The sequence below is a fragment of the Mustela nivalis genome (assembly GCF_964662115.1).
Source record: "Mustela nivalis genome assembly, chromosome: 18".
NCBI classification, from domain to species: Eukaryota; Metazoa; Chordata; class Mammalia; order Carnivora; family Mustelidae; genus Mustela; species Mustela nivalis.
This window is the reverse complement of record NC_139037.1, coordinates 22,589,489-22,613,298: the sequence shown is the minus strand read 5'-3', so window position 1 is coordinate 22,613,298 and position 23,810 is coordinate 22,589,489. Positions and strand designations below refer to the sequence as shown.

Here is a 23,810-nt window from a genome sequence, read left to right as displayed (position 1 = left end):
TTATTCAGATGATTCTGTCAAGGTGAGAAAAAGGACAACAAAGACATACTCGGGAATGAATTTTGTCCTTTGTTTTCAGTCTTGATCATCCCGCGTTTCTTTAATAGTAATTTTCAAAAGAACAAAGCACAGAAGACTGTAGGTTATCTTACAACCATTAATAGGATCTGTGAATATAAATGGATGGAAAAGTGACATTGAGCTTGACATCAAGAGTCTTTTATCATACTGAATGGAAACAATTCCTTCTCTCTATTTCTCTTTCTTTCCGAGGAAGGACAAGGAGATGCACGATCCTTTCAACAGCCTGGCAGAAGGGATATCCCATCCCCAATTTGGGTTTAAACATTCCCAAGAATATAACATTTCAGTTCATTATTTCTACATGGACAGCAGTTGATGCCAGGTAAAGACAAAACTTCCTCTTTTATTATATTATTGAAGATAAGCACTACGCATGACTCATACCATGCCTTGTGCTGAAGAGCCAAGTTCTTTCAAAGGGGAAGACACAAGAGCGATGGTCTATTCTCTAGGTCTATATAATGAAAAAAAAAATAATAACAGAATATCATTTGGGTGGGCATAAATATTTATTATCTCTTGGCACTATTTACATATCCAGGACAAAAAATGCTTCTGTATCCTTCCAATTACTTCTTTTCACAGGCAACAACAGCCTGCAAAGGACAATTTTCTACTTCTTAAGAGACATTTGATTTTAAGAAACATTATTATGTCCCTCCTATTTTGGGGGTGTCATGGATGGATGGATGGAGTATCATGGAAGCCAGAGATGGGAACTGTCGAAGGCTCAGTATGTTTCTACAACTAGAGACTAAGGAATCCAATAAGAAGTTTCACAGTCTCTTGCTTTGTTACCAGTTTCATGTACTTCCCTGCACTGTGAAGTGTAGCTTTTCCATTTCTCTAAATATACCATGAAAAGATGACGTCTGCCTCATGGTTTCACCTATTTCTATGTTGAGCTACTGGGAAAGATAGTACTTCCACACCTTCTCTGTCTTCATGGCAAATACCTGGGGTTGAGACTAATTGAATTAGATCTGATCAAATGTCTACCTATGTTCCAGAATGGAAACAACCTTATATAAACTGACTGCTAATTATCCATACTGTCATTGGGGAGATGGACAGTTAGTTGAGAATAAATAAAACACAGTTAGGCACACACTCAGGATGTTCACTGCCGCCTTGACAGAGGTATGGTCTCTAAAGGGGGTTACTGACTATAAGGTACTCATTCCTTTTTCCGCACAAGTTTTCAAAAGCAGGAATAGGCAGAGTAAGGCTGTTAGTGGCAAGCTAGGGAACAGTGCCCATGAACACAATGCTGAAGAACAGAATCGGGGGTCTCATTTTGAACAGACGAAAGGAAAGATAAGAAATTCTGTTAGGTAGCTTTTCCCAAAGGTCTGACAGCGTTTTAAGATAGTTCCTGCTTATAATGTGATCCCTGGAACTCATTCAAGTCCTTAAGCTCATCTGTATATTAACTGATTGCTTTCTGTTCTAGCTTGTCTACCATTGTTCTGTCTGATGACCAAAGAGGAATATCTTTATAGTGTTTTATAGATTATAGATAGGGCTTTGTGGTATTTTGGCAAAACCAATTAGAATTTCTTTCAAAAATTAAATATGAGCTTACCATATGATCAAGCAGTCACACTCCTAGATATTTATCCAACTGAATTGAAAACTTACTTCTAAACAAAAGCCTGTATCTGAATACTTATAACAGCTTTATTTGTAATCATGCAGAACTGGAAACAATCAAAATATCCTTCAATAAGTAAATGGGTACACAAACTATGGCAATCCATACGAGAAAAGCCTACGTCGTGATGAAAAGGAATGGACTCTTAAGCCATGCAAAAACTTGGATGAATCGTAAATGCACATTACTAAAGGAAAGGTCTACAAACTATATTATTCCTTTACATGATATTTTAGGAAAGATGAAATTATAGAGTCAATGAGCAGATCAGTGACTGCTGGGACATAAGGAAATGAAGAAGTTTAATAGGTAAAACTCCACGGATATTTTTAAGGTACTAAAGCTATTCTGTATGATACTGTAATGATGGACCCATGGCACAATGTACTTGTTAAAATCATTAGACTTCATAGCACAGTAAGTGAATCTCAATATATGCAAATTTTTGCTTAAAATTAGGATGTCTGTGGGGTGCCTGGGTGGCTCAGTGGGTTAAAGCCTCTGCCTTCGGCTCAGGTCATGATCTCAGGGTCCTGGGATCCAGCCCCGCATGGGCTCTCTGCTCAGCAGGGAGCCTGCTTCCTCCTCTCTCTCTGCCTGCCTCTCTGCCTACTTGTGATCTGTCAAATAAATAAATAAAATCTTTAAAAAAAAATTAGGATGTCCACATTTCCCAGGATAAAATGCAAAACCTTTGACAAAATAATACAACTATACTGTATACATACTTTGAAACTTACTGAAGGTAGTAGGGGGGAAGGAGCAGACCTAAGTGTGTGTGTGTGTGTGTGTGTGTGTGTAAGTACACTATAAACACACACACCCTAACACACTAACATACTAATATTCTAATACATAGATGAGTATACTATTAGTATATACACTAAGATACTACTCCTGTATATTTGTGCAATATGTATGTATATATATGTGTGTTTTAGTGTATAAATTAGTGTATCCACATTTATTTGTCCTCCCTGTATCAGCTGAGAGGGCCTAGAAGCAAAGGCAACCTAGAAGTAACACTCCTCTTGGTTTCTGAGACCTCAACAAAAGGAACCAGGACTCCTTGGAGAAATAGTTAGTTCTAGAATTACAGTGATAATTATATAAGATAAGCCTGGAACACCATGAAGTTCAAGAAAGTAAGAAAGTAAATAAGTGCTAAAATCTGAACCAAAATACTGATGATGAGGAGGAAGAGGATGAGGTTGGATGGATGGATGGGTGAATGGATGGATGGGTGGATGGGTGGATGGATGGATGGATGGGTGGGTGGGTGGATGGATGGATGGGTGGATGGGTGGATGGGTGGATGGATGGGTGGATGGGTGGATGGATGGGTGGATGGATGGATGGGTGGATGGGTGGGTGGATGAATGGGTGGATGGGTGGATGAGTGGATGGGTGGGTGGATGGGTGGGTGGGTGGATGGATGGATGGGTCGATGGATGGATGGGTGGATGGGTGGATGGGTGGATGGGTGGATGGATGGATGGATGGGTGGATGGGTGGGTGGATGGATGGGTGGATGGGTGGATGGGTGGATGGGTGGGTGGATGGGTGGGTGGGTGGATGGGTGGGTGGGTGGATGGGTGGGTGGGTGGGTGGATGGGTGGATGGATGGATGGATGGGTGGATGGGTCAATGGATGGATGGGTGGATGGGTGGATGTATGGATGTCAAAGGAACCCAGGAGACAACTAAAAGGTCTCCTAGTTGACAAAGCTGAAAAAATAAGTTGGGCAAGAAAGTAAAACTGTATTGGATTATAAACCAAAGTGTAAAATAAATAACCCTTGAGTATATATTGATTAAATGAAAGAGAGAAAGAAAAAAGAAAGAAAGAAAGAAAGGAGGCACCTGGGTGGTTCAGTGGGTTAAGCCTCTACCTTCGGCTCGGGTCATGATCCCAAAGTCCTGGGATCAAGCCTCACATCGGGCTCTCTGCTCAGCGGGGAGCCTGCTTCCCCCTTCTCTCTCTGCCTGCCTCTCTACTTGTGATCTCTGTTTGTCAAATGAATGAATAAAATATTTTTTAAAAATAAATAAAAAATCTTAAAAAACGAAAGAAAGAAAGAAGACAAATGCCCTGTGTATGAGAAATACACATGAGTAGAGTCATTATGTGGTGTGCAGGGGAAAGCATAACTTCCCACTCCTTAAATACATGCTGCACATTGAGACTTTTTTCTAAAGGGTACAATGTGGAAAGGAGGGGAAAACAGTAACTTCACAGTAGGCACCCTGATCAAATAATACCTCAGCCAGGTGTCTAAACTTAGCATGAAGAGGAATAAATCCTATTGATAGCAGGTTCTCTTGATACCATGTGAAGAAAACAGCACTTTCACTTCTGCGGTCTTTCTCTCCAAACCCACTCTATCCTTCTCCCACCCCAAATGTAGTTCTTGAACTCAGATGACTCTTGTGGCTTGCAAAGATTCATAATTGCTAGATAATGATGAGAACCAAAAAATCTGACATGATTATAAAGGGAAGACTCCTTGATGTCATGCTCACTGACAAAAAGAAAATGAATAAAATCATCTTAAACAGTGGCACAAATATGGTTATACAGATTTTAACTCTTCAAATCCAGACACAGGGGATGAAAACTTGTTTTCTTGCAACAGGCAGCATCTCTGAAATGATCAGTATATTCTCATCTCTGGGCTCATATGTAACTATTTTTTATCTTGTTTTATATCTAACTATATATCAAGTACCCACACACATACATACACACTTTTATCTCTTTTTGCATTCAGTCTACATTATACACATCTAAATAGCCTTATCCTTTACTTCTTTTAACAGCTCTACCATATTTTATGTATTACTCCATGTGCTAATCTATATATGTAGCTATCTTGCCATACAAATTTCATTGTTTTTCTCTCTGTGAAGCTATTGGTAAGGAGAATAGGAAAAAAACAACACATATCTCATAAAAGTGTGATTGCTAATCAGCCAAGGAATAAAGGCCTTTTGGCCTAAAAGAAAAATCAAATGGTAATTTTTAAAGTCCAGTAAATCCAGGAAATACTATTATTAAACCCATCGCTGCAAATATTGAAGTTAAATAATATCCATACATGCATAGAGACACTAAGGAATCCCCAGGACCAGCTCCAAGAGGCAAGGTTCTGAGAAGAGCATGCTGACACCAAAAATAGATTGACAGAGGAGTCCTACATTCATTTTCGGCCAAGACTTCAGAATTTCACAAATGCGTGTTTCGGAGCTGTCCTGACATGTCGCTGCTTCATTTCCTCTAACAGGCAAATGTGGGCAAAGGCTGAACTCGATAAGCTTTTGCTCTATGGTCCCTTTTAATTCATGATTTCCTATAATGACAATGTAACAACAACAACAACAACAAAAAACTCATCAAACGGTGGGTGTTGATGCTAATTCACAGAGCTCTGGACACAAGCACAGCTTGAATAACTTATGGAGATCTGCCCTTTTGCCTCTGGAATCGATAAATATGTTGAGTCCTAAAATATTAATTCTCATACGAGAGCAATGAGACAAGGAAGACAACAGGATCATCAGATTATCTCGGTTGAACCCTACCTTGGTTTCTCAACCCTTGACCTAGAATACAAAGTTTTTTTGAAGTATTTTAAATTTCTTTATGATAATTTCAGATTTACTGATAGAAGAATATTTCAGTATTTCCAATATGTATCCCCAATGAAGGTGAGTTTCTTTATGCAAAACAGAAACTACACAATCCTCACGTCATCTTAGAGTTTTGGAACCACAGCTCTTACAGGCATTTATATCAGGTAGAGAGCAGCTGGATTTCTTTTGAGAGTGTTTATTTCAATCCCCATGATTTCTCACCCGTGTTTTCCTAAAGAATTTCAGTTTTGTTCAGCACTCTGAATCAAACAAGACAAAAAAATATAATCAAATCCATCAAGATATGTATTTCCACCTTATTAGGCATCTTTTCTTTAAAATAGAGATATGGTACCAATTTTTTTTTTAATCTCGCCAAGAGAAAGAAAGAAATCTATGACCTCTAAATTATAAGAAAGAAGAATGTGAGGTTTAAGACTGTTTTTAGTATGAACATTCTTTGATCTTTGAAGCTTATGTGACAAAAATTTTCTTCAATAATAAAAAATACATGAAAATGAATCTCTATTACTTTGGGATCTTCTTTATGGGTGACTGAAATGAGTACTGGGCAATTACAAGAATAACAAGTTAATCCATGTAAGCTACAGTCATCATAATTTTTAATTCTCTCTTGAGAAATTGCAAATTTGACTGTTTAGCTACCTGCTAAACTAACATGTGGCCTTGCATAGAATCAAAAATATCTTCTCATCAGACATGCCTTTGTAAAGCTTTTGTAGTGTAAAACTATGTTAGTGCTACAACATATTTATAAAAAAAATAGTTCCTGGGATCATATAAAAGCATAATTTATCAAATTATGATATATTAATACTTTGAAGACTCGGAAGCACAAAAAGTATTTCTTTTTCTTTAATTCAGTGTTTATCAATTGAATTTATTTTTCCTTTTCATAAACTTATTTTGAATATAGATTGGAAAATGTTGCCACAGGTCTATTATACCATCAGAAACAACTGAGGTATATAGGAGAATAAAAGTAAGGAGTATTATACGGTACCCTGCCTCCATTCCTATCTGTGTGCCAACTGCACAATTTAGTACAAAAGCCATTACGTGTGGGTAGGTGAGAAGAATCTGTGTAAGGGGAGGGAGATGGAGGGAGAATACAACAGTAGGTAAACATGAGAGACCTTAAGGGGGCTAAGCGGCAGAGTAAATGGAAATCCTTTTTTACAGGATGTGAAGGGTGACCCAAATAATAAATATACTGAGGATATAGAAACTCGGGTTTCCTATTGTTGGAGGAAAAAATAAACATATATATATAAAATGAACCCTCTGGTGTTGCTTTAGATTGAAGGTGAAGAGATGAACTCACGGTTTTCAAAAGATAGATAGCATTTTAGTTTCCTTTGGCTACCATAACAAATGATCACGAATTGGGTTGCTAAAAACAACAAGAATTTATTCTCTCACAGTTCTGGAGTCCAAAATCAAAGTGTTGACCGGCCCACGTTGCTTCTGAAGGATGTTCCCTTGGCCCCTTCCGGTTACTAGTAACTCGTGGCATTCCTTAGGGGAGCGCACCCCCAGTCTCTGCCTCCATCTAACTCCGTTTAACTAACTACATCCACAAAGACCCTAATCTAAAGTCCTGGGCAGACAAAATTTAGCGGGAACACCATTCAACTCTGAAGAGATCGGTGTGTGTGTGTGTGTATACACATGCCCCCATTCATTACTTTATTCTGTCCACTGAGAATATTTGGGAGTAGCAACACATTTGTAGCAATAAATACAACCAATATCCTGAATCTGGCACCATAATACCAGTCGCATTTAGACGGAACCTGGTGTCTCTGTATAGTTAGCAAAGTCCATGGGACACTCAGTCAGCTGAGTATCTGAAGCAGTTGTGGCTCAGGTCATGATCTCAGGGTCCTGAGACTCAGTGCTGTGCCTGAATCCATGCTCAGTGGGGAGCCTGCTTAATCCCACTCCCTCTGCCTCTTCCCTCTGCTCATGCTGTCCTTCAGATAGCTAGCCAGATAGATAGACAGACAGATAGATGAATGAGTGAATGAATGGCAAATTCCACGGCTGGGTCAGGGAGAGTACAAAAGAAGCCTAGAACATTTTGGCCAGTGATAAGACTATACCCAAAGGATGAAGAGGCATGTCAACAGGGCATAGAATCAACTTCAAGGGCATGTCATGGCCAAGTCTGGTATAAGTGATATTCATAACTATTATCACAGAAATCTAAAAGCCCAAACTAATATAAATAAATACGCAAGCAAATAAATGGGAAGAAAAGCAAGCTTTTCCCTAGAGAAGAATGTCAAGTAATAAATGCAGATGGAATGAGGGAATTAGTATAACCACCATGTGGCAGCTGTCATGGTAATAATTAATTCAGCCAAGAAACCTCAATGAATGCTAAAATTGGGGAGGGGGTAGTAATTTGATGAAGAATAAGATATTTACCTAGGTGCAAAGTATCTGCTGACAAAGTTGTCATTAGGTACAAAAAGAAGAAGAAAAAAAAAACTTCACAGTGGATGCATACAGTTGTGTGACAGCTTAATGAAATTATTATCAAAATTATTATCACCAATAATGGAATAATTCAGAATCTTGTTCCACTTGATACAAATCAATGTGATCTGTGATAGCACTACCAAAGATGCATATTCTAGATTTAATCTCAAGGAAACATCAAACAAATCAAACAAAGGAATTCTATAGATTAATTCTTCTATAACCTCTAAGGATAAAGGTCATAAAAGAAACATCTTAAGAATCATTCCAGATGGAAGCATTCTAGAAACAATGGTAATCCATGTGCAGTCCTGAATTTGATCTTTTTAATGTTAAAAAAAAAATTGGAGACAATTGACCAAAGTCTGTGCTTTCAAGAGCAGTGGTATATTGATATAAATTTTCTGATCATGATGGCTGTGGAAAAAAAGCATTCATGTGGAAAGGACTTCCCAAGGTTTTCCATGATGATGGTGTATCAAGTCAACAATGCAATCTCAAACTGTTCAAGAAAAAATAAATTCTACGGAACTCCATTTACCCCTTTTCTCTAAGAATGAACGCTTGACTTTATTTTTTTTTTAAGACCAAGAGATATTCTCTAAGATTAAAAGCATTCCAATTCAAAGATAATGAACTTACTTTTTTTCTAATATTTTGATACATGTTTTTGTGGAACGCTCCTTCTCCTTTTGCATTCACAAATCTAGAGTCAATCTCAATCACTCTCTTTAGTCTTTATCTTTATTGTATTAAGAGCCAGTGTTCACCACATGGCTCCTAATTAATTTTATTGTTATTTGAATTTCTATGTGATATAGTGTTGTTACACTTTTCAAATGCCTAGGTGCCTATCTTGAAAATTGTGTCATACTTTACAAACTTTTCCTTTCCAAATGCCATCTTAGTTTTCAATTTAATTTGCAAAGTATGTTGACCTCAAGTGCTCTTCCACCTTGGAAAAATATTAACTATTATAAATATGCAGCAGAAGCGCAGTACTCGTATAAACAAAAGTCTCTGGAGATATTATCAAAGATTAGTACAGCATACTGGTTAAACTCATGAGAGGTAGAGCCAGATGTCTGGATTTAAATCCCAGCTCCTCCACTTAATATCTGGATTTGGATTAGCTATTATTTTCCCCATTTTTCTGATTAAAAATAATGAGATATAAGGAAGTTAATATCAGTACTGATGTTACAGGGTTGTCACAGATATTAAAAGCATTTAACACAGCTTCTGGCATATAGCACCCTTTTAATATACATTGATTAGCATTAGAAAAGCCCCGAGTCTCAGAGAAAACTAAAAATACCTCCAGTTACCTGTTAAGTAACTGTGTACTCTACAACACAGTAATGCCTACTAGCTTAAGCGCTATGTGGCTTCTCATTCTTTCACACTTGCCTTTGCTAATATGCCCTTTTGAATAAAACAGGGTTCATTCCAACATGCACACTTTTTGAAATATAAAGGTAAGGCTTGCTGAGAAATTTTTCATTGACTCAGCCATTCATATCAGTTTACTGAATCTTACTAGTAGAAGTAATTCACAAATGGATGACTATAAAGAAACTAATACATGTTGGTCACTAACTCTATGCTCTGCCAAGTACTTCAAAAATAATCACTGAATTTTTCTAAACGTATTTACTTAAGGAGCGATCACTGTGCACACCATACAGATAAAGTAAGGCTTATAAGGATTATGTCACTTACACAAATAGAAGGCAAATCTGCAGCCAAATAACCTGAGATTCTGTTTTCAACTCAATAAAAGTTTATTTTATCTGAACACAGGTGTAGGCATATGGCCAGGGTTAAACACCCATCACGCCAATGCACAACGGCATTAAAAATATCTATTTTGTCTGGAACTCAGTATGTGTAGGCAAATGTGCATTAAAAAAACAACTTCAAGGGGTGCCTGGTGGCTCAGCTATTGAGCATCTGCCTTTGGCTCGGCCCCGATCCCAGAGTCCTGGGATCAAGCCCCACATCGGGCTCTCTGTTCCGCGGGAAGCCTGCTTCTCCCTCTCTCGGCTTGTGTTCCCTCTCTCGCTCTCTCTCTCTGTCAAATAAATAAACAAAATCTTAAAAAAAAAAAAAAAAACAACCACCCAACTTCAACAATGTTAGTGTGGGATTCACAGTTAAAATCAGAGAAGCTGGGGCACCTGGGTGGCTCAGTGGATTAAAGCCTCTGCCTTAGTCTCAGGTCATGATCCCGGAGTCCTGGGATCGAGCCCCAATATGGGCATCTCCGCTCAGCAGGGAGCCTGCTTCCCTCTCTCTCTCTCTCTGCCTGCCTCTCTGCCTACTTGTGATCTCTGTCTGTCAAATAAATAAATAAAATCTTCAAAAAAAAAATCAGAGAAGCTCACATGCCACTCTTTATGTGGTATTGCTATAAAAGTGAATTCTCATCAAGTTCTGAAATTCACAGTAGAATGTAAAAGAGCTCTGTCTCCAGACTCCAAGTAAGATATTTCTAAAATAATTTGGCTGCCATTTGGGCAAATATATATGTGTGTTTTGTCTTGACAGCTTGTCAACTGGCAGACAGTTTTTGAACATCACATTCATTTCAATTTAATATTGGTAAAATTTCTCAATTAGAATTTTTATTTTTCACTTTCTGCACAATGAAATCCCTAGTCCTTGCTGGCATTCCTCAGGGCGTACAGGTGCAAGTGCTGGCATTTCTGCAGTAGCAAAGGAAGAAAAATGAAAGAACTAAGGAGGGGAGGGAACAGACAGGCTGAGAGAGAACAGTGGTAATGGGGAGAGAAAGGAGATAGTAACTGACCTTCCTCCTGATATTCACCTTCATGAGAAATGAAGGGAATAATTCACAGTTGACAATAAAATAGTACAGCTGCCTCTGCTTCCTTGAACCAGAGGGGCTGGAGTCAAACAGAAACCAGGCACCCGATGCATAAAATCAATATAAGAGGAAAGGTCCAAAGGTAACATGGGAAATAGGTTAATAAAAATAATTTTAAAAACCACAACAACAACCAATTTTGAACACTTAGTTACTTGATGGCCTACCTTTCCTTGTATGCTCTCACACAATGAAAGCAAGATGGAAATTATTTTCTTTGCGTTGTTGCTCAGGAAAATAAGCAATAATTTATCCTCCCTGAACTTCAAAGTCAACCAGATAATAAGGGATGGAACCAGGATTCAAAACTCCATCTATCTAACTTCAAAAACCACACTTTCAAGTGTAGCACAAACCACAGGTTTTTGGAAGAGATGTCACGAGCTACACATTTTTTTTTTTTAATAACTGTGTATGTTAGAATAGATTATTTCCTTTGCTCTTATCTTATCAAGAAAAATCTTTTAAATAGAGGGAAAATGCATATATATTTACAGGTAAATACTTACACACAGCATTAGCTAATACTATCTTTAACATTCTTTTCTTGGCTGAACGATCTTGAAGTCTGCAAAAGTTTGGGGGGTTTTCTTTTTCAACATATTTATCAGGTATATGACTCATATCACATAGAAATGGAAGTGTCTGACACATTTACAATAAAGATATAGATGTGGCCATTATGATGCAGAAATCACAACGATGAGATGAAATCAACAGTTCATTGTTTACAGACAAGATAAAGTGTTCTGTTTGCACTGTACGTATCAATAGTCCTTTAAAACATCTTAGTCTCATCTGGATTTAAAAAAAAAAAAAAAGATGAATTAGGGAAACTCTGTTCCCTAGATGAGTTCATCAAAGAAAAAAGGAAGAGGGGGGAAAAAAAAAGTTCCTGTTTGCCTGTCAGACTCTCACGGGAGCATATACATGGAGATGTTTTTGTTCATTTGTGGGTTTCTTCTGCTGGGAGGGTGAAGGCAGAAAGTTTACTGCCTGCTCCAAAGCCATAGACATTTCCCTACAAAAATTGTCATTTCAACCAGCTGTAGAAGAGCAACTGGATTTTGATTAAAAACAATAAAACAAAAACAAACAAACAAACAAAAATCTGGAATTCCTTGCAGAAGATATAGGCAAAGTGGATGGAGTCTTGGCAGGAGAAATACATGGGTAAGATAAGAAGACCTGAAATCAATTCTCATTCGCTGTTGCAATGGGTATATTTACCAAAGTCATACTGCAGGTTAAAAGAAAAGAAATCAAATAAAGCCAGCCTATTTACCTAATTCTGGCCTTCAACTTATATGTCTACTTGTGTTTTTTATTTGTCTCATCATTTCCCCTGCTTCTAATTTACTAGACTTTGCCGCACAACATGTACCTTGTAGGATGTCCTAAATGCTATTTGAAATAAAGTAGGGCACATATTACATACCTAAGAATGACTCTTGTGCTCTTATATTCTGAATTTTGGATCTTGCCTCTTCTTGTCAGATAAGGAAGAGCTCTAAAACCCCTCCTCTTATAGTATAAAGTCTGGGAACAGGGGTTTTCCTAGACCAAAGCCAGGGGTTGAGGATAGATAAGCATATCCACACAAGGAAAAAAGAAAGGGAGAAAATCATGTTTTGAAATATACACTGCTCTGTAAAATAAAATGTACATTTCACTGCCTCAGCAGAAGTAAGAGTGAGACATCCGAGACTGCAGTGTTCTTACAAAAAGTTCAGTTACAGAAGTCTCTGGCAACTGTGATTTCCTAATTCACTCTTGACTTGACCCACCAGCTCAATCCATATCTGGCTCACTACAGATCTAGACCATTTTCTATTTCTCCATGCACTGCATCTGCATGTGAATATACACAAACAAATAATTAAACATCAAGCAAATATCAATAGGATTAGTCTGGCATGTTGGAACAAATCTTGATAAATCCATCTCAGTAACAATACTCAAACTACAAGTCTATGAGAGGAATACAAATTCAGCCTATTGAGGTACTGTCGTTGTAAGGAGAGATATTTTAATAAAACTGCTTCGTCAGTTCCTATTACTAAGGGACTAAAGCTATTGAGCTGTGGAACTTAGGCCAAAAAAGGGGATTTGGAAATGCAAATGAGAGATAAGACGGTAATAAATGTCTTTTATTCAGCAACACACCAGCCCTGATGCCAGCAGCTATTTTAAAGATGACTCTTAATAGTTCAGTGAAATTGGAAGCATACTTACCCAAAATGGACATCTCTGGCACTGTAGCATGATAGGGTCCATTAAGAAACTCTGGCGCATTGTCGTTGATGTCTTGAACTTTAATAATAAATTCAGAAGGAGGCTCCAGAGGCTTGTTCGTCTCCCAGTCCACTGCTTGTGCTGTTAGAGTATACTCAGCCTTTTCCTCCCGGTCAAGTCTTTTTATAGCATGGATATCTCCTGTTATATCATTTATTTGAAATATTGTCCCAGCTCCATCACCCGATAAGATATACTTGATTTTTTTGCTCCCAGGATCCAGGTCTGTGTGCAACTAAAATGAAAAGTGGCATTGGTTACTTTGTTGCAATGGGGCAACTTGCAAAGTTACTTCTTAACTACCTCCTATTTGAATATCAAGTTGGTTCTTTCTACATTCATCTTAACTTCATCAACTTTGACTAACAGTAGTTGTGCACAGAGTTTATAAACTGTATGCACATCAATCAAAAGAAAATACAATGAAATTTATATACATCATAACAATTTTTAAAAGTACTCGGAACTGTTTGGTGTAAATTGACATGCATTTAGAATGATAAAAAGATCAAGAGGAAAACACAAAAATATATGTATTTCTCCCATATATTAAACATTTATTTAGTGCTCACTTTGGCAGCACATATATTAAAATCCATTTATTAAACATTTATTTAAAGTTCATCTTATCTACCTTTAACAGATCACACTCTCTGTGCGCCAAGAACTATGGGATTTGTTTCTTATATAATTCTCTTAATTTTTCCAAAGGTTGATGAGTTAAAATATTTCACATGAAACACGAGAAAAGTGAGGTTTGACAAGGTACATAATAACCCTTCCAAGGTTTGTATTTGATGGAGTCAAGCCCAGTAGACCCAGAATTCAACTTAGATCTACCTATTACATTTATAAAAACAAAAATAATTCAATCTGATGCATATTAAGATCTTACATTCTCCAGGACTTTTTTTTTTTTTCTTGATCTGTATAATTCTTCTGGGCCAGGAACATTATTCCCATTTTACAGAGAAGAGCACTGAGGCCAGAACAAGGGACCCATGTGGACAATCAAAACTTCACAAGAGAAATACAGATTCATCTCAGGTCAAGGCGTGACCAGCTAGACTCCAACACCTGACCTTTACTGCTTCCCAGCTTGCTGACCTTTGTTCTACATTTTTCCTTAAGTTCTCTTTCCAACTCATCTCTTAACTCAGGAAAAAGACCTTATGGGCATAACATCCCATGATGGAAACCAAAACTATCACTCAAGCAATAAGAACTGCCTGGAGGAGGTTTCCGGGGATGGAGACCACCCATCCCAGTATGAACTAACCCCTGACGCACTCCTGCACAGGTGGACCACGGAGAGACCCACGGAGTGACTGACAGTTACCTTTACCTGACTGTAATAGCAAAATCTCCTCCCCAGGAGGAACATGGGCCTCATTTATGTAACATACATGTATAGATAGGTACACATGTTTCTGTAAGGCATATGCGTGCAACCTAAGTTTAACCTCTATATCCAATGAATGACAAGACTCCCTTTTCTAAAAATTCATCCTAACCCTAAATACAAGGAACCCATTCACCCTTGCTCAAGAAGTCACAGCTTTGGTTACTCCCTGTGGCATCCACAATAAAGTTCACTTGGGCAACATCACCTGGTGTAATTTTTATCTGTGACTCACCAAGGGTCAAACTCATGTTAGTTCAGTTACAAGGGCAACAAAAATGTACTCAACACCTGCTCTATCTGAAACATTTCGATAGGTACTAAGGAAAAAAGAATCTCTGCTTTTGAAATTTTCAGTTTTACTCTTAAGAGGAAGATAGGAATGTCCTAACACATGTTACATCTTCCTTATACTCTGTTGACTCCTGTTAAAAAACTAAAATAAAACAAAAACATACATACTTTAGTTTTCACTTTTAAAAGAAAAATCCATTGAACTATAGTTGTAAAATAGTGCTTAATGCACATATTTTCAGTACGTATGCATGTATGTGTGTGTGTGTGTGTGTGTGTCCAGTTACTGCTCCATAAGATTTCAGATTTCAAATACTTGTTCCTTTAAAAAAAAAAAATCCTGTGTGGTAAGAAACTCCTAGAAACTCAAAAGACATTGTGTTCTCTTGGGATCACTTTTATTCAGAACAGGCTCTATTGCTTTCTTCACCAATTTAAATTGTATTTAGCGCTTCAATAAATGAAAAGAAAAGAATATAAAAAAAGACATAAAATAGCAACAAAGAATCCAAATGCATCTAGATCTCCTACTTAACTTTTGAATATTTTAAAAAGTTAAAGCATATGATTACATCAAATATTTATTGAATCTCCAAATGTATCCCTATCATTTATTGTGTTAAATTTATTAACAAGAGCAAATATTGAAATGCCACTTTATCTTAATGAATGTGGGATTATAATTCATTAATATGATATTAATCCTAATTTATGATCATTTTAATTTATGTGCATTTTAACATTTCCATTAGCATTTTTATTAAAAAAAGAAAATTTGAATAATATATCCTTCATAGAGGTTTCCATCCACATGCAAGGCAATCCTGAGACTCAGAGGTATTGGGATGCATCACTCTTTTTTAAAAAAATATATTTTTAAAATATTTTTTAAAATTTATTTGACAGAGAGAAAAAGATCACAAGTAGGCAGAGAGATAGGCAGAGGGGGTGAGGGAAGCAGGCTCCCTGCTGAGCAGAGAGCCCGATGCGGGGCTCAATCCCAGGACCCTGAGATCATGACCTGAGCTGAAGGCAGAGGTTTTAACCCACTGAGCCACCCAGGCCTCCCAGGATGGCGAACTCTTGCACACAGCATTTTTGCTACGACAACTCAAGTCATTCAAAATGGTGTAATCATTTGTGTTGGAACTTATCTGTACCACATTTTTCTTTACATTTATCAATAGTCTCTGATTAGTAAGTTGCATATAGTCTTAATTCAGGTTTTATGGTCCCTTGTGTTTAAAAGTTACTGAGGGAACAGAAGGGGAAAGCGTGGGTTTCTGAAGGAGTAAAACAAAGCTAATATTTAGGTCTCTAACTGTATGAAATGGGAGAGATGAATGCATTTATTTGAGCTTCAGTTACTTTGCCTATAATTTAGGGATAAAACATCTACTCTGCAGATTTGATTTTGGAATCTGAGATAATCTCTTCGAGAAATGGAGAAAAAGGAGTGGACAAAGTAAGGGTACAGTAAGTAAAACTAATTTTATATCACATTCAACCATTTGCAACTCTCTGAAAACACAGCTAGAAACCTAGTTGCAACTCAAGTGAAAGTAAGTTCCCCAAGATTCTATCCTGAAAAAAATGGGAAAAATTAAACAAAACAAAAGCAAAACAAACAAACAAACAAAAAACCTTTTGTCAACACTGTTCCCTCTTTCTTCAGGAAATTCATTTTTAGCAAATCTCAGTCAAATCCAGATCCTGGCTGATAGTATTCCTGAAACACAGAAAACTGTGTTTCTCTATTTATTTGGTCCATCCCATTGTTCATCCTATTCTTTTTTTTTTAATTTTTTATTTTTTATAAACATATATTTGTATCCCCAGGGGTACAGGTCCGTGAATCGCCAGGTCTGTTCATCCTATTCTTGTAGCGCACATGCACATGCGCGTGCGTGCCCGTACACACACACACACACACACACACATACTGGCACATGGTTATTCAAGTTACCAACTTGACTTTACAAATAAGAGATTTGTGGGTATGCAAGACTAGTAATTTGCAGGCAGCAAAAGTTCCTAAGACTCTACGTCTGGACTTCTCTCAAAAGAACTCAAGGTTCTCGAAGACAAGCTGTTTTCTTTGTTGTTCGTCACATAAGTCTGTCAGAACCTGCTCACTTCCATGCAGCCTCCCTGTTCCTACAGATTAATCCACCCCAAGACCCTCTCTGTGAGATTATGGTGCAAAAGATATCCTCAAATTTTCACATTTTGTGCATCATCGGAAGTGTGAGGACTTCTCGCAAGGGCCAGAGCACGTAGGATAAGGGACACCTACAAATCCTCCTTGAGAGGTATGACTTGTTGGCCAGGTCATGGTACAGAAAGATCTCACTCATGCATTTACTAAATATGAACAGAGAATGTTTACAAACAACACATATATGGTTCCCGCTCTCAAAGACCCATAGGTTAGTGGGAGAGAAACACAAACAGAAAATTGAAGGTAAGTAGATATACTGCTACTAATTATTATTGTCTGATAAACATTTGACACGTATAAATGCAATGTTATTCTCACAGGAAAACTAGATAACATTTCTCCATTTCAGCAAGGAAACTACTGTGATTCAGAGATTTTTAGGCAACTTTTCCACAGAATGCACTATCAGCAAGTGGCAATCTTCACAGCATAAGCTTTAGAGTCAATTTCCTAGATTCAAATGCATGCTCTAAAGGCTATGATATGAGGGCTATGAAAGCACACAGAAATTTAACTTAACTCATAACATGGAGTGTGGAGGGACAGAAAAGGCCTCCCCAAAGAAGTAATGATTAAAACTTCCGATCTCCAAGAAGTGAGGAGACGCATGCCAGCCACAGGTAATAATATAGATAAAGATCCAGAGAAAAGACAGAGCATACTGTTAGAGAAAGCAAAGATGATTTAATATGGCTAGAGCACTGAGTTAAGGAGTGAAAATGCGGCAAAAAATAAGAATAAAAGGCAAGGCAAGGGCCAGATTACACAGAGTTTTGAAAACAAATGGAGTTTAGATTTGACTACAAAAATAACAAGAGTCCATAGACACAAGGTTTTGGTAAAGAGCCTGACATTATCATAATTTTGTTTTAGTCACATTACAGAGGTTGGTGTATGCCTGTAAGCAAAGGTCTTGCAGGCAACAGAGGGAGAAGAGGTCAGAGAGAAAACTTAGACACCAATTAACAAAGCTTAATTCTCGAGTTCAGCCTGACACCCAAAACCTGTCACGTCTACAGCCAGACAAAACTCTAATCCCTCTGGTCCGACAGGCCGGCTGCAGAAGCAGAGAGTGTCAGGTGTGCAAAGAGTGATCCCAGTCTTGTACATGAAGTCTTCAATTTCAGGGATCATAATAGAACAGCCACATACTTGAGCTGAATTGTGAGTATCAGTATAATTACACCCTCACCATCTTCTATATATTTGCATAATACCCCCCAATTAAAATGAGTTTAGACTACAAAAGTCAAGGAAAGAAGAAGCATTTGCATTTGCATTTTCCTTTGTATTTCCACTGCCTAGTAAGGTGTCTGTCATACTGTCAGAAACTCAGAAAGTTTTTGTGGAGTAAAGTCAATGTGAAAGAAAAGGAGAAAATAACATTATCTCATTCAACATTCAAAACAATGATTGAAAAGGAGAGAGAAAGGAATTTAGAACGATTAGGTCCAGTGATCTAAAATCAAATCTACTCTAAATCCATAGCCCTGGAGTATGTATTCCCCTTTCGTACCCAACATAAGAACTAAGACATGGTAGATGGGCATGTGGATGGAAGGATGAGTGGACGGATGGGTAACAGATCAGTAATAAATGGATAATAGATGACAATTATGTGATAGAAGAATTCACTGTTCTTAGAACAAGAGCCCCCACTCCCACCCCAGTCTTCAATGTCAACCACATCTCTTTGGCAGCTGTCAAAAAAATAGTTCAGATTACTTTTCAACCTTCTCACACAGGACCCCTCAGAACACTGAAGTCCTCTTGGGACAAGAGAGTCTAGAGAAGATGGATTCTTCTCTTAGTGCCTATTTGAATGCCGGAGGATGATTTAATTACCATCCTGCCACCTTTTTCTCTAGAGTGAGTGATGACAGATGAATCGAGCGAACTACAGGGGAAATTACTTCTTCATCACTTCCTCATCAACTGAAAATCGGTTAGCTCTGGCATCAGAGCTTCATTTGAAATTCTACTCTATCCAGAACGACATCATGGAAGGGTGTCTCATTTTCCTATCTTGCTCTTGAGAAATATCCAAGTTGCTAGCTAAGAAAGCATCATCATCATTCGGAACCTGAAGAGGTTAACAGGGATCAATGAAGCATAAAACTGTCACTTACTGATCCTTGTTTTTCATGAATCTGCTCACCTTTGGAGGAGATAGCAAGCTTAGCACTCTTGAATCAAATTACATCTTAGCACTGTCTTCTCTGTATCTACTACCATGCCTGTCAGGGAGAAACTGATAATCTCATCCTGGTCACAACCATTCTGTATCAAAGATGGCATTAGGGACTTTGACACAATATAAGTTTTTGGCCTAAGTCTCCAAGATAATAAGAATGCAGAACTTGAATTGAAATCAGAAACATATTTAGGCTGCTAGGAGCTTGAAAGGACAGGTAAAGAGACTGAGCAATAGGGCATAAGGGTTCTTTTCAAATCTCCAAACTTCTCCCCACCAAGAAGGAGCAGGGATTAAAGTTAGGTAATAGGCAGAACAGCACCCCCAACATTTCCTAAGATGAAGTCGGCAAACACTCGTGTGATCACACACTCTGAGGAAACAAGCTTTCAGTGAAATAACAGTTTTCAAAGTAATTCTCAATATAAACCAAGTTGCCCTTAAGCGTGTCTTAAGAGGTAAAAAAGCTAAAGAAGAGACAGTCTAACAGTTAGTCTGATTAAACTAACAAAACACAGCACCCTGTGTTCTTCACAAAATATTATTTTCCTACAGCACCACCACAGCCAAAGATATACCATCTATATCTCAGACATGTGTTCTTTGCATTTTCTGTCAGTTGCTGGTGTGAGTATTGAACAGCTTGCACTGGCCATGGGAACTGGTGTCTAGAGAAACAGAAAATTAAAAGCAAGTCCAAGTGAACTCCTTTCTTTGGCTGTAGGGATCTAAAAATATAGTCAGAAAATGAAATGCATTTCCTGAACTACTCATTTGAATTGAGACGATAGATAGATAGATCGATCGATCATTTCCACACAGGAAGGATGTCTACATATAATATTCAACATCGTACCCAGCAACAAGCATCACACCTGACACATAGTAAATGCTCATTAAAGTCTAATTTCACGGGCGGGGGTGGTCCTACACAAGACCTATCTTAACATCCTGCACTTTGGCAATACTTTACATGGATAAGGAGCTCATGTGACTTTCTCAAGCACATATAATTGACAGTGATAGATCCAGATGTAACTCAGTAAATCAGATTCTAGAACATATACATTTTAGCATAATTCCAGAGAGATCATCAGGAGCATGTAAGTAGTTAGGTGGGTACCTTCCATTTTCCTAGCAGAGAAGGAGACAGAACGGAAAAGCTTCACCAGTTTGTTACTGAATGAAAATATTGAATGTACACATTTAGCAGTCATGTGTAAGAAACCATACAGGACAGGCACAGTTTATGAACTAATTCATCCTATAAAAGTTTGAAATGTAATAGACATAGACCCAGAAAGGCAGAATACTCAACTAAAGAGGAATGCAAAAGGAGAATATTAACAGGAGGCTGGCAGGCTTTTTGCCAAGAGACTTCCCAAGCCAACATTCATGACCTTGGCAAAATTTCCATCTTCAGTCTAGACTTCATAGGTTTGGAAATATGAAGTGTCAGTGCCACAGTAAATCCATATCTCTTTGTCAAACCATAATAAAGAAAGTTCCCATTTTTTAAAGCAATGTGCTGATGATAAATAGTATTTGGAATATTTAAGCTATCATGTTGAGTAAAATTTGCCTTTATATAAAGATCCACACACAGTAGGAGTCAAATCATCCTTACCGATAGTATTCAGAGAAAGGAGAATTAGATGGATTAATTTTGTAATGATATCATATAAAAGCTAGCTTATTAACTGAGCTCATCTTCCAACATGGTCTTAAAAATGCTCTAAGAACACTGAACTTCTACATTCTCAGATTTTCTCTTTCCCTTTAAGCACTGAGTTGGAGTCTCCAACATTTAAGTAATCACAACAAAACAAAACAAAACAAAACATTGGACTCCCCTTTTCCCTTCTGTTAGATACATTTTTTTTTCCTTATGTATGCTGATAACAGCCTGGTGAATATATTAAATCTTTTAGGCTTGGAAGTCAGTATGTTTCTGTAAGGCAACTAAAGATTTGTAGAGTAGTAGTTCATATTGCAGAGTCTAGAATAAGGGGCTGATGAGGAACAGAGCTAGATTAGGAAAAACTATACAATACTCAGGAATTTCCTAACATCCCCAAAACTCAGTTCTCTTATTTGTAAAAGATTTTAATAATAGTTTTAATACCCTACTTTTAGGGTTTTTGTAATGACTAAAATGTGACAAAATTAATGCTGATACAGGCATGATATCTTTAAGGAATTAAAATATCAAAGTAAAAATGCATATAAGGTCAATTCTTGTGAAGACAATATTTTAGAATTACAATGGTAGGTATTGTCTATTATATTTCTGGTCAGAATTCAACAGATAACATCGATTTATAATAAAAATAAGAATGCTATCTCTTGAGGTGCCTGAGTGGCTCAGTGGGTTAAAGCCTCTGCCACCGGCTCAGGTCATGATCTCAGGGTCCTGGGATCAAGCCCCATGTCAGGCTCTCCACTAGGCGGGGAGCCTGCTTCCCTTCCTCTCTTTCTGCCTGCCTCTCTGCCTACTTGTGATCTCTGTCAGCCAAATCAATCAATCAATCAATCAATCAAACAATCTTTAAAGAAAAATGCTATCTCTTGAGTTAAATACAATGAGATCTGGGACGAAACTCATCCATTGGGCAAGGCACTCGAAAATCATATTTTTTATACTTATTTACCCATTAAATAAGCAATGATAGTTAATACATCTGGAAGCTTTTTTCCCCCCAACTTTATTGAGGTATAATCAACAAATAAAATTAAAAAAAAATTTTTATTACCTGATAACTGTAAGCCTAGAATTAGGGGGACAGCAGTCACTAGGCATTGGATCACTGAATAAATGCTAGTGTGAGCCAGAGTGTAGGTGAATAGCCATAGTGGACCAATTACTAAAACTAGATTTAGGTGCACAGATGAACGAGTGGATGGATGGATTAACTGGTTGATAAGATAATCACAGAAAGGAGGATGCGTAGCTAGATGGTTTTATTGGAGAATTCATGGATAAAGGAAATAATAGAATAAAGGGTAGGCTGAGTAAGAGTCTAAGCCATCTTCTATTTAGATTCCAACACACATTAAATACCATGCATCAATGGATAAAGGAACAGATGGACATGTTGCTGAGTGGGCGGACTAGAAGGACCACAGAGCTTCTCACTAAAAGATTGATTTTGGGAAAACATAATAAATTATTCTGTCTCAGCACTATTCCCCATCCTACACTAAACAAGACATAGTCCTCAGAAGTTCAACTACAAACTCTAAGACATTCTCATGTGAAAATCATTGGTACATACTTAATTTTCAACAATTAACAATCACTCCACTAATGTTCTGGAAAAACTCTATCTATATTAATTAGAAAGATGGATAGGGGGCACTTGGGTGGCTCAGACAGTTAAGCACCTGACCCTTGATTTAGTTCAGATCAACATCTCAGGGTTGTGAGAGGGAGGGGGCCCTAAGTCGGGCTCTTTGCTGAGCTTGGAGTCTGCTTTAGACTCTCTCTCTCTCCCTCTGCCTTTCCCCCACTCATGCTCTCTCTCTCTCTTTAAAAAAAAAAATTATATATATATATATATATATATATATACACACACACATTATATATATAATGTGTATATATATAATGTATATATACAAAAATATACATAATAAATACATAAATATATTATATATATATGTTTTTGTTTTTTGCTTTTTAAGATTTTATTTATTTATTTGACAGAGATCACAAGTAGGCAGAGAGGCAGGCAGAGAGAGAGGAGGAAGCAGTCTCCCTGCTGAGCAGAGAGCCGGATGTGGGGCTCGATCTCAGGACCCCGGGATCATGACCCGAGCCGAAGGCAGAGGCTTTAACCCACTGAGTCACCCAGGTGCCCCTATATATAATGTTTTAAGAAAAGATGGATGGATGGATGGATAGATGGCTAGAGACACAGAGATATGAAAGGGGGAACTTTTGTGTCAAATAATTATACAATGTAATAATACACAATATAAGCAAGGTGAATAAGAGTTAAAAAAAAAAAACCACAGGATTATTAGCCATAAAAACAAGTAGATCTTAAACAAATATGGATATTTGAAGTATCCAGGGTATTTTCAAAAGATCAGTTTACAGTGGAACATTCAGTTGTACTGTGGAAAAAGGGGAAAATCTTACAAAAACGTCATGTCAATGTTCTTTATGTTTCAAAAGAACTTGATTAACCAGAGAACTAAGAGGAGTCAAAAATACGAGTTAGATTTCTGATGTGCTAATTACAATTACTTGCTAAACAGGATGTATCTTGTTATCCAAATAACTGACAAGAGCACAGTGGGAAAGAACACAGTGGATAACCAAATGACAGTCATCTCCTCTCTCTGAAATTCTGTATTTATAAAGAGACTGGGATAATCAAAATGCTGTGACCTTGGAAGAACATTGCAAATGAAGTTTAAAAGGACTACATGAACCTAGAGTTTAGTTTGGGTCATAAAATAGGGTGTGACATTGGCAGATCATCCTTTTCTGTGATCACAATGCCTAATAATAACTGAGCTGTGTTGCCCAGTATTATCCCTTGAGCTTTTGCAAACTGTCTTGTTCAAAGTCTTGTTAAGAAAACAGAGGATCCTGATCAAAGTCCAGATTTAACAGAAATAGCCACA

At 37.5% G+C, this 23,810-nt stretch overlaps 1 protein-coding gene across 8 annotated transcripts in view; it reads right to left on the bottom strand.

Moving 5' to 3' along the window:
* The window catches only part of CDH8 (cadherin 8), a 376,484-nt gene that overhangs the window by 234,521 nt on the left and 118,153 nt on the right, over window positions 1-23,810 (bottom strand). For all 8 annotated transcript variants that reach the window (XM_082712375.1, XM_082712377.1, XM_082712374.1 and 5 more), the window contains one exon: window positions 13,005-13,299. In XM_082712375.1, the coding sequence (XP_082568501.1) occupies window positions 13,005-13,299 (295 nt within the window). The remainder of the gene's footprint in view (window positions 1-13,004; window positions 13,300-23,810) is intronic.